At 36.3% G+C, this 18,607-nt stretch overlaps 1 protein-coding gene across 2 annotated transcripts in view; it reads left to right on the forward strand.

The window, feature by feature from the left end:
- The window catches only part of ROS1 (ROS proto-oncogene 1, receptor tyrosine kinase), a 71,696-nt gene that overhangs the window by 35,481 nt on the left and 17,608 nt on the right, over positions 1 to 18,607 (forward strand). The window contains exons 28-39 of one of the 2 annotated variants that reach the window (XM_053460169.1): positions 41 to 214; positions 1,202 to 1,373; positions 1,831 to 1,948; positions 3,291 to 3,478; positions 5,806 to 5,892; positions 6,034 to 6,169; positions 6,799 to 6,961; positions 8,566 to 8,630; positions 9,088 to 9,220; positions 9,490 to 9,587; positions 10,313 to 10,516; positions 13,824 to 13,958. In XM_053460169.1, the coding sequence (XP_053316144.1) occupies positions 41 to 214; positions 1,202 to 1,373; positions 1,831 to 1,948; positions 3,291 to 3,478; positions 5,806 to 5,892; positions 6,034 to 6,169; positions 6,799 to 6,961; positions 8,566 to 8,630; positions 9,088 to 9,220; positions 9,490 to 9,587; positions 10,313 to 10,516; positions 13,824 to 13,958 (1,673 nt within the window). Of the gene's footprint in view, positions 1 to 40; positions 215 to 1,201; positions 1,374 to 1,830; positions 1,949 to 3,290; positions 3,479 to 5,805; positions 5,893 to 6,033; positions 6,170 to 6,798; positions 6,962 to 8,565; positions 8,631 to 9,087; positions 9,221 to 9,489; positions 9,588 to 10,312; positions 10,517 to 13,823; positions 13,959 to 18,607 lie in introns of those variants that run through there. The other variant, XR_008351118.1, reaches the window with a different exon arrangement.

Raw genomic sequence — 18,607 nt, forward strand, 5'->3', positions numbered from 1 at the left:
TTTGAATTATTTGATCTCTGTGAAATGATTGATTTTCTAGGTTCTTGCATTTCACCCAGAAGAAAACTGGTTCAATGAAAGCCCTCCAACTTATATCACAACATTTAAAGCACCAGCCACACCCAGCAACATAGTTCCTGGTAACACCACTTTGGAACTTCAGTGGACAACTTCTGAGGAGGACATAATGAACTTCTATTTCGAAATAAAAGAGGTAAATTGTTTTCCTTTGTGTTAAATCGCTAGCATAAATGTATTTATTTTTTGCATTATCCTGTCAGTAATATGGTTTCGGACCTTGCTGTTTTGTTAAGGTGAGTGATTACGCCAAGCTGTTGATCAGACAATTATCACCCTGGTTATCCACTAAACCAAACTCATTCATAACTCTTTTCCATGCCAGCAGTACTGACAGGCTAACCCTGAAGGTACAATGAGTAAAATGAAATCTCCAATGTCTACAAAAGTTAATGCTACACTAACATATGGTTATTTAAATTCCAATGAATGTGAATGTATGTAACATTTTTCATAGATATACTTGAGAATACAATGATACAGACCTGTCTGACCTACATTTTGACCTACAAGTACTTAATTAAAGGATTGTTTTTTGTTAGATCGTGTGTCAAACCTACTGTTATCTTTTATATCCTAATTTATTTTTTAATCAATCATATCTTGGCATATTTAGATTTTATTATGTTTGATAAAGCAAAATATGTTGATAAAATAAAAAGAGTCATTTTGATTACTGATTACAGTTGTGAGATATTTAAATACTATTGTAAGAACAAGAACCTGAAAGGATATTTTAAAAATTAAATACTCTGTTGCACCTACTCTGCTGAATTTAACACTATTAAGTATTCAAAACACCACCACAAAACCATTTCTAGTACTGTTGAATGCCCAATCCTTTTCAAGAAGTAATTCTTTATTCATGAAAAATATTGTCATCTTCATGTTTTTTGCCTAGAACCCTTAATTTGCATTTTCTTATAAAAGTGGGAATTGATTTTGTTGTCCTAGAAGCGTAAAACACTTCTTAAAACATGCTAGAGAGCACAATTAATGTTTTGTCTAAGTGGGGCAGCACCTTTAACAACGTCTGTTCCTCAGCAAGCAGCTTGATGGGAATTGTTTAATAGCATTATTACTATTTTATTTTATACTCTGCTCTGCACTTTGTTTCTATTAGTTAATAGGACAAGACTGGAGGCGACCAATGAACATGTCCTGCATAGGTAGACCACTCTATACCTGCATCCTCACAGGAGTAACGCCCAACACTTATTATCATGTGCGTGCCATTGTAATCTATGTAACTGGAGCTAAAGGTACTTCCAAGCCAGCAGACTTCAAAACTTCAGGTCAGTAGATTGATGTATTTACATTTTTAAATTAAACGAAAGAAGTAGTCATAAAAGACCACATGTCACACACACTTGTCATAAATATTATAGTCTGACTTTTAGGTAATTACAATTTTAGGGGGCTGTGCTATTGTGCAGGATTGTTGACAAAACCATGCGAAATTTTATACTAAGCTTCTGCTCATCAATAATCCGGATTTAATTATTTGAACAAAAATACTGAGAATTCTGAATGTATCTAAAAAACGTAATAAATTATACAATTATTAAACTTAATTTTGATAAAACTTTGTCATTTTCATTAGTAAATGTTGGAGGTCCTGTGAGGTATGTTTAACATAGTTCATAAATTATGAAAGTAATAGAGAAGAAAAAAAATGTTTAGAGGGATCTATGATGACCACACACATGCTAGTACTATATATATATATATATTGTATCTGTTCTATTGCAGCTGGAATTCCAGGTAAAGCAGGAACTCCATATTGTCTGCCTGGTGATCAAAATACAATCCACTGGAACACTGCAGAAGATAATGGTGGTAATCTGACCTACAATATTTTAGAATACAGGTAATTGTTTTATAGGAGTTTGACAAAAATGGAGTCTGTTATCACTAGTTCCTCAACAGCTGGGGGTTACTAGAGAAGTTCTAAAGGGACTCCACTGTTTGTAATTGAATGGTAGAAGTTGATTTTAGCTGCAGGTGGAAAAGCCAGAATGGATTTTGGATTGTCCATTTATGTTAAACATGACCTGACCCCGTGACTCCAAAATAATTCACATCACAAAGATTATGTTGTTCTTGATTCAAAAAAAAAAATCTTTTAATAAGAGTAAAATATGAAGGTGTATAGGCGTTTCACCTGTGCTACACAGGCTTAACATGCAACTTTAAATGAAAAGAAAAACACTGCAGCTCATCTGAATTAAGTGTATCAAAGTTTTTTTTAGTGGGTAGATACATTTGAAAATTCTTATATGATGAATTAACGTGTGTTACCATTTAGGCAACAACTGTGTAAAGTATAGTAAACAACCCTTATAAACCTAAAGTAAACAGAGATGTGGGAAGGGGGGGGGTGGTGGTGGATTCATTTAGTAGAAATAACATAATGCCAATTTATGTAAAAATAGCTATGTGTACCATAATAAATATTTAAATATTTAATTATGCTTAAAATAACATCTCACGTCCCGTTCTGAGCTCATACCTAGTGATTTATGTGCATCAAGTGTAAAAATCCAATAAACTTCACATTGGCAAAGTAAAGTATGCAAATTGCCTCCCCTTTGGTGGACATCTAACGTTTTTGTCTCATGATTCATAGGCTTTAAAATGTTTACCCATTGGTGTTTTAGGGTTTTCCGCATTTATAGACCCTATATGTTCCCTCATCCTGGCTTTCCTTTGGCATTTTTCCTACGCCCTACATACTGTTTTTTTGTTGTTTTTTTAACAAAAAAAGACGATTAATCAGGTAATTTTTACTAACATATATTATCTATATGTAGCAATACCTTTTCTATATAAGGCAAATTATGTTGAGATGAATGGATAAACCTTGCTGCCATTGTCCCCATCTGAGAGTTAGGGAAATGGGAATGGGTATTTGTGACGTAGATTAAATAAGAGGTGCAACCCATATTATTCAAGAGAAAAGTTGGAGTATGTGGATCAGATATGTAGTTAGCTTCTAGATAGGTTGGCTGAAAACAAGGAACATAGTTAACGAAACAGCCAAAAATGAATGACCATTCAATGTATTTATGTGGAAATGATTTGTGTCCATAACGCTTAAATAATAACATAATGATTGCATTCATTTTCTAACATACTTCTCATTGCACATTGCCTGAATAGTTTGATGTAGACGGTTTCGTTTTATTTTCTGCCAACTCTTTGCACTTCAGAAAGGTACTGGATAACAAAAAAGGAGCTCTGACTCTCTGGCATGTGGCATATAATGGCTCATGCATTGATATTTGCATATGGAAGGCAACAACGATGGAAGGGACATTCCAGTTCAGAGCTGCAGCTGCAAATGTGTTAGGACTTGGGGACTACAGTGACGTCAGCGAAAGTATTCTACTAACTAAAGGTAAATGAATATCTGGAAAAGGACGTAGAATTCAGTGCACGTGGCTTTAATGTGACCAATTATACAAATGCAAATTCAACTTTTCAGTGCCAAAGGAGTGGCAACACTCAAACCTTTAATCTGATTCACAATAGAAATAATATTACAAATATTTAGTACCAGACCTGGCACTACATCAATTGCGTTAATCTGAGTCCACCTTGTGAGTATTCTAAGTCCTTTGGGGGTCCGTGTTAAAGCAATGACTTGAGACTCAATATATTTAATGCTGAGGAATGAGCAATCCAAAAAAGGTTTAACCTGTTAGGTCAAGAGGGTGTACAATGAAATTTATTTTGCTGGTCAAATTCCTAAATGGGCAAATTCCTATATTTGCACATATACCTATGTTTTTATTCCTTAATTGCTTATTTAATTTTTCCTTTAGTAATGTATTTGGTACATACCTGCATGATTTTGGCATATAACATGCGTGTACCAATGTAAAAATGTTAGTGCCAACAATAACCAAAAGTATAGGTAACATTGAAATCATAGAATAATGGAAATTATAATGTAAGTAAGCTCTGGAAAAAAACTTAAAGTAATGTATTTGGAGCATCAAATTGGTTAAGGTTACATTAACAAAAAAATCCATGTAGCTTCTTTCTTTCACGCCAGCAAAAGAACTAAAAGGACATATCGGCAAAAGCACTGAGATTAGGCACATGATTAGTCATGGATAACTTTATACAAAACCCACTGTCCTGCCTGCAAGCATTGCAAATAAACAGATATACCAGCTTATTTGCACCTTTGTGCACATGATCCAGAAAATGATGATACATCAGCTTAGCTTTCTTATCTGAGTTAGACAGAACTGATATGTTATGCTTTTATGTACAATTTGATTAACCCTTGGAGTGTTCTTAGGCTAGGTTTCCACTTGGGTTTTTTTGTGCTAAAAACGCCCATAATAACGCCAATTCAACCACACAGCGTTTTTTTAGTGAATAAACGCTGCAGCCAGATGTTAGCTGTTCTTCAATAGGAAATCGCACAATGCCATATCCACTTGGCGTTTTTCTGTTTGGCGTTTTTTCAGTCCTCTTTGGAATTTTTCTGCTTTTTTGGGCTCTGTGGCAGTTTTTCAAAATCGCAGCATGTTGACACTCTGGCGTTTTTTGCAAGGAAATCTTTTGCATTTCTCTCCAATAGAAGTCTATGGGAGAGAAAAAACGCCATGAAAAAGCCATGTGGGTTTTGCCTTGGCGTTTTTTATGGCGTTTTTTTCCACAGTTACAATGCAGAGGATGGACCCAGTATCTGTGTGTCCTACGAGAAATAGGCTGGAAACAAACAGTTTCACACAAAACAAAGTTCATATTGAATTTTACACCACTTGGAACAAACATGCCATTACAAAGAAACATACCCGACTGGATCCTGCGTGCCAAAAGCAACAGCAAACAATTTGCACCATCATTTGGGGCCAATCTTCCTAGAGGAGCAGACATTCGTAAAAAGGAAGCATGCCTTACAAAGCACAGAAAAGAGACAAAAGGGTCCGCTGGGGCATTTAAGTAGAACTCTACCAAGGAAATCCCTTTTAGCTGCCTAAGGTCAAAAAAGCAATTTCCACAGAAAGGCTAAAACGCCAGAAAAAAACAAGAGAAAAAACTCCAGAAAAAAACGCCAAAACACAGGAAAATGGAGTGGCAGTTTTCTTGGCATTTTTCCTGGCGTTTTTCATCAAGAAAATAACGCAGGACAAAACCCAAGTGGAAACCTAGCCTAAAGAAGACAAACACCCCATGCCCCATGATATCCTATTGGTTCTTTCCTCACATATGTGTATTAGGGGTTTAACAGCTAAAGCACAAGTGTCGGCTATTGATGTCACACTGTGATTGCATGAACAAGCTTAAACTAAACTGAACTAAATCTACGCATTGCACTTGTAACAAAAGGATGTACGTTATTTAGCAGCCACTGTCCTTAAGATGCCAGGGCTGCTTTTCATCCCCAGTCCAGCCCTAAGCATAAACCCTCTCAATTAAGTCTATTTATTAAGACATTTTCAGTCCACCCTTTGGGGTCGAGTCAGGTGAATGTATGTTAATGTTAATTTCCGCAAGTGCAAATTTAAGGTGGCAACAGTGATTCATGTTGGACTTAAGTCTAACTTCTGTGTAGATTGTAACCACCATGCATGCAATCACTGTTTGGTGAATAAAGCTTCCAAAGTTTCTCCATTCTCTATGGGGTCATGCTCGCTTCGTTTGTAGTCCACGACTTATTTTATGATAAATCATGCAAACTCTATTTCTTGTTGTGTTTTTCAATAGAGAAATCTGACTCTGTGAATGAAGTCACCATCATCGTGGCAACTATTTCAGCCATACTCCTTGGGGTTCTTGTGACAGCTGCTTTTGGTGGGTAGCATTTAGGTCATTTGCATTCATTTCTGCATCCTTACTGTCACTCCATTGTGTATTTCTGTAAGTTTGTGAACAGATTGTACCTGGAATTTCTCTAACATAATTGTCTATTTTTTTACCTTATACATTTCGTAGCAATATATAAAAGGGTAAAATACAAACACAACACAACCAAAGAAAACCCAACTGTTATCTTTGAAGACAAAGAACTAGCAGAGTTGCGAGGATTATCTAATGCTGTTGGTTTCGGGAAAGCTTGTTATGCTATAAGGTAAACCCAAAAATTCACAGTTTGGTTGAAACATAACTATATTCCCCTTGGAAGAGAAATGAGAGTACAAGAAATGTGAAGCACCAGCAGTAATATTACAGGAGCCTTTTGTCCAATATTTTGTATATGCCACTGGGGTGATAATACATCTTGAAACAAAAATAGAAAGTATTCATCTCTAATTATATATATTTAATTTTATTTGATTCATTTTGATGACTAATTAATAATGGTTTATATATTTTTAATTAGGTATGATCATAGTTGGGATTTTTTTTTTCATTCCATAACCAGACTTGAACTATTTGTTCCCTTACAGTCTTTTCCAATCTAAGAGAGTCTTTGCTTCCTAACTGGTTTCTTCCTTCTAACCGGGTTGTTGTGATAAATGATGTATACTGTGCTATACATTGTTCTTACAGAGTGATTATATTTTCTTCTATTGTTCTGAGATTCTCTCAGGAAGGATCTTAAATTAATAATAAAGTAAAATAGATAATAGTAATAATAATAATAGGTGGACTGAGTTATCCATATGGCCTTCCCCGTGAATTTATAGATACCTCAAATTCAAGATGGTTTCCTTTTTTATCTGAAATGCCTCTAAAATATAATGTTCAATTCTCCAGTATCCTTCCTACACAAACTGATATGCAAAGTTTGGCGCAATTTCCTCGGGAGAAGCTAACGTTATGTCTTTTCTTGGGGAGTGGAGCCTTTGGTGAGGTCTATGAGGGAACTGCTGCGGACATTCTAGGACCTGAAACTGGCACCACAAGAGTAGCTGTGAAGGTAATATTTTTATATATATCTTGTTAAAATAAGTTTTTGTGGTATTTTAATAATACAGTTTAGTAATTATTGCACACCTCCCAAATCCCCTTGTCCTTCTGTCTTCCCTTAATATCTCTTTTTTACGACCCTAGAATGTTTGCTGGTTATGAATGTACCAGAATGTTCCACAGCCCCAAAAGTCACAATACTGTGTTTAGAAACAGCAGAATTCATGTTTATAAATTTAATTATGTAAATAAAATACTATATCATTCTAATGAATGCCGTCATACATAGTTATTACAGTTACATAAAAGATGGTAAAGATTCTAACCACATTATCTTCACTTTCCTGTGACGCTAGAATTTTTGATATTGTTTCTCTCACAAAATATAATTTAAAAATCTTTCCACATATCTTAATGTACTGTGACTCATAGTAAATGATGTAATCTAAAGCCTTTGAATGGAATGTTATGGGTGCTAAGGCATAGTTGCCAACATTTGAAAAAATCCAGGGACACTTTGCAGAACAGCTATCAATAACATACTTGAAAATGTAACACAACCACTTCTTCAAAGCTCCACCCACTGTGCCTAACCCACACAATTACCATAATTTAGCTACACCCGGTTATCATGGTGCAGATTATAGTACCGAATTCCCACCATCACTGCCATACATGCTTGGTATGCTGTAGATACACGGCATAGCCCTCATCAGTATACAGTTAGCCAAACATAGTTATGATACAGTGCCACTCATAGTAAGCCTGGCATATGTTATACAGTAGAAATTATACTACAATATATTGATTGAGACACTGATCCTTGTACTGCATAACTACCATAATTATACATTGCTAAACAATGACGGCATAATCCCCATCAGTATTTAGCAAGCCAGACACTGTCAATGGTACAACATAACTCCCATCATTAAATAGTAAGCCTGTCACTGAGGGTGGTACAGCAAAACCTCCAGGAGGCTGAATCAAATTACCAGTAAACCCCTTTAAGTAAACTGCCCACATGTTTTTTTTGCTGAAGCCCTTCATTTGAGGCAGCAAAAAGTGTTGGACTAGGGTCTGCTGTAGTGTGCATTGCAGTCTTCTAGGGAAGCAAGTCCCTGCAGTGCCCACCGGGACGGCAGGTATGTTGAGGGGGACTATAAATGATCTCAGGGAGCCCGGGCAGTGGTCCCTACAATCACTGGAGCTGGGGGGGCCTGCAACTAGCGGGGAGGGGCAGTCAGAGGGACAAATGCATATGGGGAGATTCTGCCGATTAAATAAATGGACCACTTAACCATATTCTTTAAATGAATTTAGTTATGCTGACAGTTTTCCGTTAAGGTGAGGAAAAGCCACTTTGTAATCCATCTTCAGAACACTTGCACAACTCTTTAAAACCCTCAATACTCTTATGAAACCAAAACAGAGCACTCCGAACATCAACAAGGGTTGATTTACATAGCGATACAAACTTAGGAGAGATCTTTTGCTTTGTAAAGTATATTTTGCTTCAGGCATGTTGCTAGTTGTGTGGCATTCTGGTAACAGCATTGTCCAATACCTTGTAGTTAAAGGTGAGATTTGCTTGTTTTGTCTCTGTGCAAATAGACGCTAAAGAGTGATGCAACAGACCATGAAAAGTCCGAATTCCTAAAGGAAGCACACTTGATGAGGTATTTCTGTCCTAAATAAAGGTTGTACCTGAACACTGGAATTCATAACATCACATTGTAGTTCCTTTGATCACATGCCTAGTATTCTTGTATGTCTTTTAATTATCTGTTACTGAATGAGCTGTGAAAATGACATTCATTCCACAACTTATGGTGAGTTAGTATAAAGGATCACGAACATGGGTCATGACCATCTAGATGTCTTTAGATTGAAAACATCAATAACGCCTACGAAAATTCAGCTGTAGTTTCATCTTATAATCAACTATCTATAATTTGCAGGATGTCTTGCAATAGTATAACGTGAAACCATACTGAACTTCTTGCAATGTGCTGTTCCCCCAACTGCATTAGTGTTTCCAACCACTTTTATCCAACCACTGCTGATTTTAATACATATATATATGTCATGTATTATTACAATTATCTTATCATAAGTTTCCTTATATGCACATAGCCAATTTGACCATCCTAATATCCTGAAACTGCTTGGGGTTTGCCTTTTCAATGAACCACAGTATATTATCTTGGAATTGATGGATGGTGGAGACCTGCTTTCGTATCTACGAGATGCTCGAGCAAATACATTTGTAAGTGTGTATAAATATATATCCTTGTCAAAAGTGGTCTTTATGCATATTCCTGGGTATTTGTTGTGTTACTTATACTCTTCCGTACTCGTCCACAAAGCGTTGGTTTGAAGCTATTGTAGATTACTGGCTAAATATGGTATATATAAATATATACATTATATATATATATACATACATTATATATATTGAAGAGTTTGAATAAGTAGTTTCAGTCTTAAATTCAAATGTTATAATAATGCTATCTGTTACTTGTCTCTTTCTTTTAGCTACAGAAACCTTTGCTGTCAACATTAGACCTTCTTGACATAGCCCTTAACATTTGTAATGGTGGTGCCTACCTTGAAAAAATGCATTTTGTCCACAGGTAGAGTAAATTGTTTTAAAATAAATAATTATCAATGTTTGCATTAAAACATAATCAAGATTAAAAGGAGAAAGACATACAAATTAATTTAAGTGTAATATCTGAAAAACTCCAGAACATTTAGTTTGCTTCCTATACTGTTGACAGAGGAGATTTTTTTTTGTTACCATATGTATTGAATAACAAAAAACATATTTTGTTTGGATTATATTTATTTAATTAGATAAAAATCCATATCTGCAAGTCTTAGCTTCCCAAGTGAGTAAGAGTGAGAGTGAGAGTGGAAAACTCGATCCTTGTCATGTAGACTAGGGATGTAAAGAAGCCAGGTTTTTGAAGCTCACGAGTATGTCCTATCATAATGTATACAGAAATCAAGGAGCTGAAACACAGCTTCCCTGCAAGCTGTCTTTTCAACTCTCCCTTTAATGAATAAACAAAAAAAATTAATGAAATTGAAAAAAATATATCTTAAGTCTTCCCTTGAACCAACACTAGTCTACATGACTTGAGTAAATGTATAAACATTAATACAGAGTGAATAAGAAAGCCAAAACCTATTCAGCATGTTACAATAACATACTTTGTGACCCTTAAGATATATTTTGATGTGGAGTCATACCTACCAAATCCCACAAATATTTACATAAAGTTTTTACTTAAAAATCTATAACACCCACTTTTGAGAAAAATACCAATAATGGACATGTATGATATCTTTTTAGAGATCTGGCTGCCCGCAATTGCCTGGTTTCAGTGAAGGGATACAATAGCCCTGACAGAATTGTAAAGATAGGGGATTTCGGACTTGCTAGAGATATCTACAGTAATGACTACTACAAAAAGAAAGGAGAGGGATTTCTTCCTGTTCGATGGATGGCGCCTGAAAGTTTAATTGATGGGATATTTACCAGCCGTTCTGATGTATGGTGAGTTATGCTAAATGCAAATCTAAAACCGCAATGGATCGTAGTTCAGAAGCTACAATTCATCCAATTAAAGAGACATTTGCACAAGACAACAACAAGGTTGGCCCAAGACATTGTGGTGCCTAGGTCCAAAGGTGAAATGCTGCCCCCTTACAACCATAGCCACCAAAACCACGCCGACATGCATTATATTATATCATGACTAATAAATTCACTCTCTCATGCTCTCTCATACTTTCACTCATGCTGTCAGTGTCTTCCTACCTTCTCTGCCGACTGCTTCCAGCAGGTCTTCACCTTTACCTCTTCTTGTTCTTCTGTCGTGTTATTTTTCCGCTTCTCCCTGTGTCTTCTTCATGAACCTGACCTCTCCGATCCTATATATTGGCACACCCTTGCCCCCCTAGGAACACACATACACACTGGCACACATTTTTACACAATCTCACATTTGCTCAGCCTCGCACACTCACGCTAACACACATGCATATGCACATACTCATTTACACTCTACACGCACGTATACATACACATTCACACTCACATAAACAGACACATCCCTGCTCAAACACATCCCTGCTCAAACACACACATTCATGCTTACAAACATTTGTATACCCATGCTCACAGAATTACACATACAAATTCATGCTCACATGCACTTGCACATACACATCATCCTCACACACAAACCCATGCTGTAACACACACATACACATCCATGCTCACACACCAGCATTTACCTGAAACATGCTCACACACACTTACACATCCATGCTCACACATTTACCCATACACATCCATGCTCTCCCGCACACACACATACACATCCATGATCATTCACACACACACATCCATGCTCACGCACACACATACACATACATATCCATGCTCACACACAAGCACTTACACATACACATCCATGCTCTCACACCAACATTTACACAAAGATGCTTATACACATCCATGCCGACACATGCTCACACACGCTTACATACATTTATGCTCACACACATATCCACATACATACCCATACACACTTACACATCCAAACATGCTCATACACACTTGCACATACACATCCATGCTGACACACATGCTCACACACGCTTACATACGCACATCCATTCTCACACACAAACACTAATGCATACAGATCCATGCTTACACATTTACCAATATACATTCATGCTCACATTTACAAATCCATGCTTACACACATACACAACCATGCTCACACACACATCCATGCATGCACACATGCATGCACACCCCCATATATCAACCACAGCTTTCCCTACGGCTGTGAGCAGCCTCACAATTTACCGCGGCGTCATGTAACCTCATGTTCCTGCCTCCCTGATCTTCCCTGCAGTACGCCACTGCTCCCAATGCACTTCTGCAAAATGGTGAAGCTTCCAGGCACACTCACCCGAACGTCTTTTTGTGGAAGTGCCTGAGAGGCCAGATAGATTCACAGAGAAAGAGGCATGGGGAAACAATTCTCTTTCCATACAAATCTATCTGAAAAGAGCATGTCTTGTGGCTGCAATTTGCCACCCCTGTCAAAGTGCTGCCATGTAAGAACTGGCTCTGGACAACAAATTGATTGCGCTCTCTAATATGTTTAAAAAAATAACCCTTAGCAGATCTATCATTTTATTCCTTTATGGGAAACACTTTTAAGGAGCTTTTCACAACCCTATTAGTACTTTCTTTGGTTTCACGTGGCAAGTGTTCCCAGCTAAATTTTTATTTCTGGTAAAGTATGTTTCTAATAATGCATTTTTGTAACAATTTTTTGAAAATTCAGCAGATGAGCACATTTAATAAATATATAATCCCCATAATCTTTAAAAGTCAAGGAATTAATAATTCTAATAATATTGCCTATCCTTTCATGTAAATCTATGTAAATGCCTATGGGGATGATGATGCCCAAATGGACATTTTGCATGGTACTTCCAGTGGCACATATAATTGACAGGTTTTTGCATTAAGCATTCCGTGAATGGAGGTTCAATCCATGAGAGGATGGTGTTTGTTTTAACACAGGAGGGAAGTAAGATGAGAATAAACATGGAATAGTGATTATGTTGCCTAGCGGATGCATTTTCCTTATTGCTTACCTGAGATCTAATCTAGAAAAGTATCAGAGTATTCAGCATTTACTGCGGAATTTGAAAAAAAGCCATATACAATTATTCTGAATGTTTCAAGCGGTTTTTTTTGTGTGTCAATCTCTCTTCCAATCTTCAATTTTTTTTGTATGGAAACAGGCAAATGAATCAATATGTTTTCAACACTTCCTGTTTTTTATAGGTTAATGTTTTGTCACATTTATTAAGTGTTCAGAAACCACCATTCCACTCCTATATGTAAATTTAGGAAGAAAGTATTCTGTAGGCATTGTGTGTTGCTCCAGCAAAACATTAACATCTGTTGTTCTAGAGCAACCTTGCCATTTATTGTTCCGGTACAACCTTGCAGAATGGCTTTATTACAGTGTCTCCATTTTGAAGTATTTCGGTATAGCAAAGCCCTGACCACCTAACAATTGCTGCTGTTTAAGCAGAATGTTACTTCTTTTAAATTCTTTAAAAGCAGATCAAAGAGATATGTAAATTCAAAAGATGTTTATTGAAATTGACTGAACAATGCATTCCATTAGTATATATTTTTCCATAAACTTGCATTCCTTTCATTTAACATTTATTTATTTGAAGTACAAATATGGTTTGGAAAAAAATATAAAAAGACTCATGAAATCAAAACAGCAGGACAAGTATCTTACCAGAAAATGAAGTAAGCAATTGAAAGAAAGTTTGCTTGGTGCTTTAAAATATATGTAATCCAGTTAGGAAATCTCACAAATCTCTTTGGATTAAAGACAATATCCTATAGATAGCGGTCCTTGGATTGATGGTGAATCTTGTAATCGTCCCTCATATTATATTCTTTGTTACCACACTGTTGTATAATTGTGAACTTTTTAGCTGTTACTTTGGTAGTATATATACCCTAAAATGACCTGTGTGGATAGTCATATGATGTGCATAATAACATAATATGCATAATGTGTGGAAATGGGAAAAGGATATTGAAGTGAGAAAAGGGAAGTTGAAACACAAGAATGCTAAAGTAATAGGGTAAAAACACCTATTAACAAATTAGTAGTATTTCGTAGTATTTAGTAGTATAGTGGTTTCATAGGAGAAAGGGAGGTTCTCATGATAATCATCACAGTCTTCTTTAGAATATATATACATTTCAAACATGTCCAACATTCTTATTTTGCCTGTTATAGGTCCTATGGCATTGTCCTCTGGGAAGTTTTCTCTTTTGGTCAACAGCCTTATCCAGGATACTCTAACTTGGAGGTCTTACACCATGTACGTTCCGGGCAAAGAATGGAGGCCCCAGTGAACTGTTCTGATGATCTGTGAGTATTTAAGTGCAAATATCTTACTTACCAATACTTAAGCATTGTGAGTTTAATTCAGTGTTTAAACTGTTTAACTGTGAGTTTAATGTACTCCCCATTGTATAGCCCTGTGTGAAGATATGAATCATCTCTATAAATCCTAACAATTTAATCTGCCATTTAGGAATTGGTTTTCATACATACAGTGCTATGAAAAAAATATCTGCCCCCTTCCCGATTACGTAATAATTTTGCATATTTGTCTCACTTAAGTGTTTCAGATCATCAAATAAATTTTAATATTAGACAAAGATAACCATGGTACTCACAAATTATTTCATGTATACAAGGAAAAAAGCTATCCAATCCTACCTGGCCTTATGTGAAAAAGTATTTGCCCCCTTAGTTACTAAATTCACTAGTTCACTAGACACTCCCAGGCATGATCACTGCACGATGAATTTAAACATAAATTAAATACAACCTGTCCTGCAAAGTGAAGTAGGCTAAAAGGTCTGGTGAGAAACATTGACATCTATCAGCCTGGAAAGGGCTACTAAGCCATTTCAAGGGCTCTGGGACTCCAGCAAACCACGATGAGAACCATTATCCACAAATAGAGAAAACTTGGAACAGTAGTGAGCCTTTCCAGGAGTGGCCAGTCAATCAAAATTCCTCCTAGAGCACATTGAAAAATCATCTAGGTGGTCAAATGTATTAAAGAACTGCAGGGCTCACTTGTAGAGGACTGCATTGGGAGGTGGGCGTGCGGGCTGTCTTGCTGGGGCTGCGGGCGGGAGCGGCTGTCAGGCACTGTACCTGCGGGTCCCGGTAATCCCGCGCAGTCCCGCAAGGCTGCCTTCTCGCTGCTCCCTTACAGTGTCTCCTATCTTGCTCTGCCCAGGAACAAAAGACTTCTGAAGAAGCTTGCTTCTCTGGTTCTCTGGGTCGACACCAGAATCCTCCTGGTTGAGAGAGCGGGGTCCTGACCTGCCCCACTCCCCACCCATTTCCTCTTTAAATGAGGGTGTTTCTGACGTGAGTAGGTAGTCCTGGGTGCGTCCCACAGACAATCTTCACCAAGATACACCTGACGGGGGGATGAGCCCCAAGATAGGAAAACAGGGGCTTCGATGATCTCAGCAATGTGGAGGCTCACATAGAGGCAGATATATGTATACACTCACTGGCCAGTTTATTAGGTACACCTGTTCAATTGTTTGTCAACACAAATAGCTAATCAGCCAATCACATGGCAGCAACGCAATGTATTTAGGCATGTAGACGTGGTCAAGACACCTTGCTGAAGTTTAAACCGAGCATCAGAATGGTGAAGAAAGGGGATTTAAGTGACTTTGAACGTGGAATGGTTGTTGGTGCCAGATGGGCTGGTCTGAGTATTTCAGAAACTGCTGATCTACTGGGATTTTCATGGTATATATATTTTTTATTTTTGCAATTGTTTGATATCCATGAGCAGAGTATTTTTGAGTATTTTTAAGAAAATATCAAAAAGGTTTAACAATAAAGACAATTTTTCTCAGCCTTCTTTGCTCATATTTACCAAGGGTGCCAATATTAGTATATCTGTACTGAGTAGAGGATAGCAAAGCACTCGCTGGAGGTGCCAGATACCTCTATATAGGTAATGCCAGAGGTAGATGCCCAGGCCAATCCTGGGTTCGGTACACTTAAAGTGTAGTCAGAAATAGCTAAGGTCGGTACACAATGCAGGTAGTCATGATAGCCAGGTATGGTGCACAGATCAGGTCAGCAAGGTACAAAATCACAAAGCAGAAATAAATCAAACAGGCCAGGAGCCTGCTTAGTCAAAGTCTTGATTTTAATCTGATTAAGATGCCATGGCATGACCCTAAAAAAACAGTCCATGCTCAAGAACCCTGCAATGTGGCTGAACGATTCTGCCAAGTGCGATGCAAAAAACTAATTGCAAATATTTAATTGAAGTTGTTGGCACCAAGGGTGGCACAATCAGTTATTTGGTTTAGGGGATCGACTACTTTTTCATGTGGGTGATATAGGTTCTGACTAACTCTTTACATTCAAGAAATGAAATATTAATTTAAGAACTGCGTTTTGTGTTTGCTCACGATGTTTTATATTAGCTAAGTGAGTAAGTGACCTGAAATATTTAAACGTGACAAAAAGTAACAATAAAAGAAATCAGGAAAGGGGCAAATACTTTTTCTCATCACTGTATTTCAAAATAATGAACAAAAACAGTTTCTTTTTACTGACAAATCTAAAGGAGAAGCTGTTTTGCTCAGTATTTGTTTTATATACGTAACATTTAGAAATATGGAAGTGTATTCGTTGGTAGTGTAATATGCCACACTACTCAGCTTTCATCAGAAGTGTCAATCTCTGTTCACAAAAAAAGACAAAAAGGTGGGGGGCGGTTGACGCGATGACGTGCTGACGCTCTCGGAGGCGGATCCTACGAGCGGTCGGAGCCTGGGACGTGATGGCGGGTGAACGCCGGCCTCGCGGGTTTCGCGGGTTTCGCTGACCTCGCGGACTTGACGCTGCCCGCCTACAATACTCACTGTGGGGACCGGGGCAACTGAAAAATATAGAGCAACGGAGATCACAGTGCCGAGACCAACGACGTATAAACATAGCTCGTGAAGCTTGAAGGACTAAATTTGCTCTCCGGCAAGTAGAAATATATATTTTATTTTTTTTTTTTTTTTTTTTTTTTTTTTTTTTTTTTTTCTTTTGGACATTTTTCATCTTATATACTTTAAATGGCAAAGGAAGAGAAGGGAAGGGTCTGAGGTGAAAGTCTTATGACTAAGTGGTTAAAGAATGCTTGAAGAGGTTTTCTGAAGCTAAATTGCTTGTTACATTGATGTGTAAACTTAATGGTAATATGAATATTCCCTAAAACTCCAATTGAAGTCTTGTACTTAAATATAAACTGACCTGATACCATTTAAGGAAGTTACTATTGGGAATTAAAATGGCCTCAAGAAAGCAAGACCCTAAACTCCATTCGAAACGGGGCAAACAGGATACAAAATTGGACAAGAGACTGTCTTTTTTTTCGCCTCAAAGCTCAAAAGAAGCAACAGATAAATCATCCTCTGATCTCACAGATGAACACTTCTCCCCAGACCTTGATCGTGCAAAATCTCAAGAATCAATTACACCAGAATTACTAACTTTAAGCCTACAAGACGTGGTGACTGAATTAAAAAAAGAAATGTCTAATAACCTAAGCGACTTCAAAAAAGAAATGAACATAGTAGTTACTAAAATGAAAGAAATGGAAAATAAATTTAAAGATCTTCAAATGCAAGTCAATACATTACTTGAATACAAACATTTTGCTACAAACCAAATGGAATCAATGGAATTCAAGATTGGCAACCTAGAAGATAAAATCAACAAAAAGAATCTCCGTTTCAGGAATATTAAAGAAACAGAACATCCGGAAGATCTTTCCTTAATAATGAAAGAATACTTCCAATATCTGGGGGTAAACTTTAAAAATTTCGAGGAAATTATTGACATTTGCTTCAGGATCCCTAGACCTAAATCAATCTCTAAGGAAGTTCCGAGGGATATATTGGTCTGCTTTCACTCCTATTATTTTAAACAACAAATTTATAAAGCTAGTAAACAGAAGAGTATATACGAAGGCAAATTTAAGGGTGTAATTCCATTACTAGACATTTCATACAATACAAGAATGAAGAGAAAACTATACTCCACTGTCACGACTATATTATGGCGAAACAAAATTAGATTCAGTTGGCGCCCATCAGCAAAAATTGCAATTTTTTTTGACAATTCAATAGAACAATTTTCGTCTCCGGACGAAGTGAAGGAATGGCTAAAACTGAAAAATATCAAATAGAATTTCTTTTTTTTTTTTTTTTTTTTTTTTTTTTTTTTTATTGGGTTTCATTAATATACTTTTTTAATATAAGTGCCATATCATAGGCGACATATTAGTCATCGCTATACACAAATTGAGGTATACTCAAGTGGAAGTAATTAAAGCTGTAAATTAAGGTTATTACAACTGCAGGGATATAATTGCTATAACTATATTGAACATATGTCTATAATGAATCGCAATTTTTTTTTTTTTTTTTTTTTTTTTTTTTTTTTTTTTTCCTCCACACAAATTAATAAATTTATTATTACTTTAAATAAATAAATAATTTATTACTTTAAATAAATCTCTTTAGGGTTACACTGATCCAAATATACACTTGAAGCGGAGAATACTAAATATTCAGTTAATAGGGATAAAACATTTTAGGGTCACATATATTATATTCATATGAAAAACCGCACGGAATTTTTACCCTAAATAAATTATTTACTAGATTCAGACTTTTTTTTAAAGTAGTGCAGAGATATGTACGCTAAAATTATATAAGAAATAATACGAATTTCTAGATTAAATATTTTAGGGGGGTACACTAGACTTTATTTATTTATTTATTTATTTATTTATTTTTTTTTTTTTTTTTTTTTTTCTCTCTCTTTCTACATCACACTTTACTATTGCTAATGTATTACTAACTCATATCTATATACATATACACTTACATACCACTAGGTGTTTTTCTCTTTTTTTTTTTTTTTTTTTTTTATATATATTTGAAATAGAGAATATTAAATTTCCAGTC

The sequence above is a fragment of the Spea bombifrons genome, chromosome 3, assembly GCF_027358695.1.
Source record: "Spea bombifrons isolate aSpeBom1 chromosome 3, aSpeBom1.2.pri, whole genome shotgun sequence".
In the NCBI taxonomy this organism is placed as follows: domain Eukaryota; kingdom Metazoa; phylum Chordata; class Amphibia; order Anura; family Pelobatidae; genus Spea; species Spea bombifrons.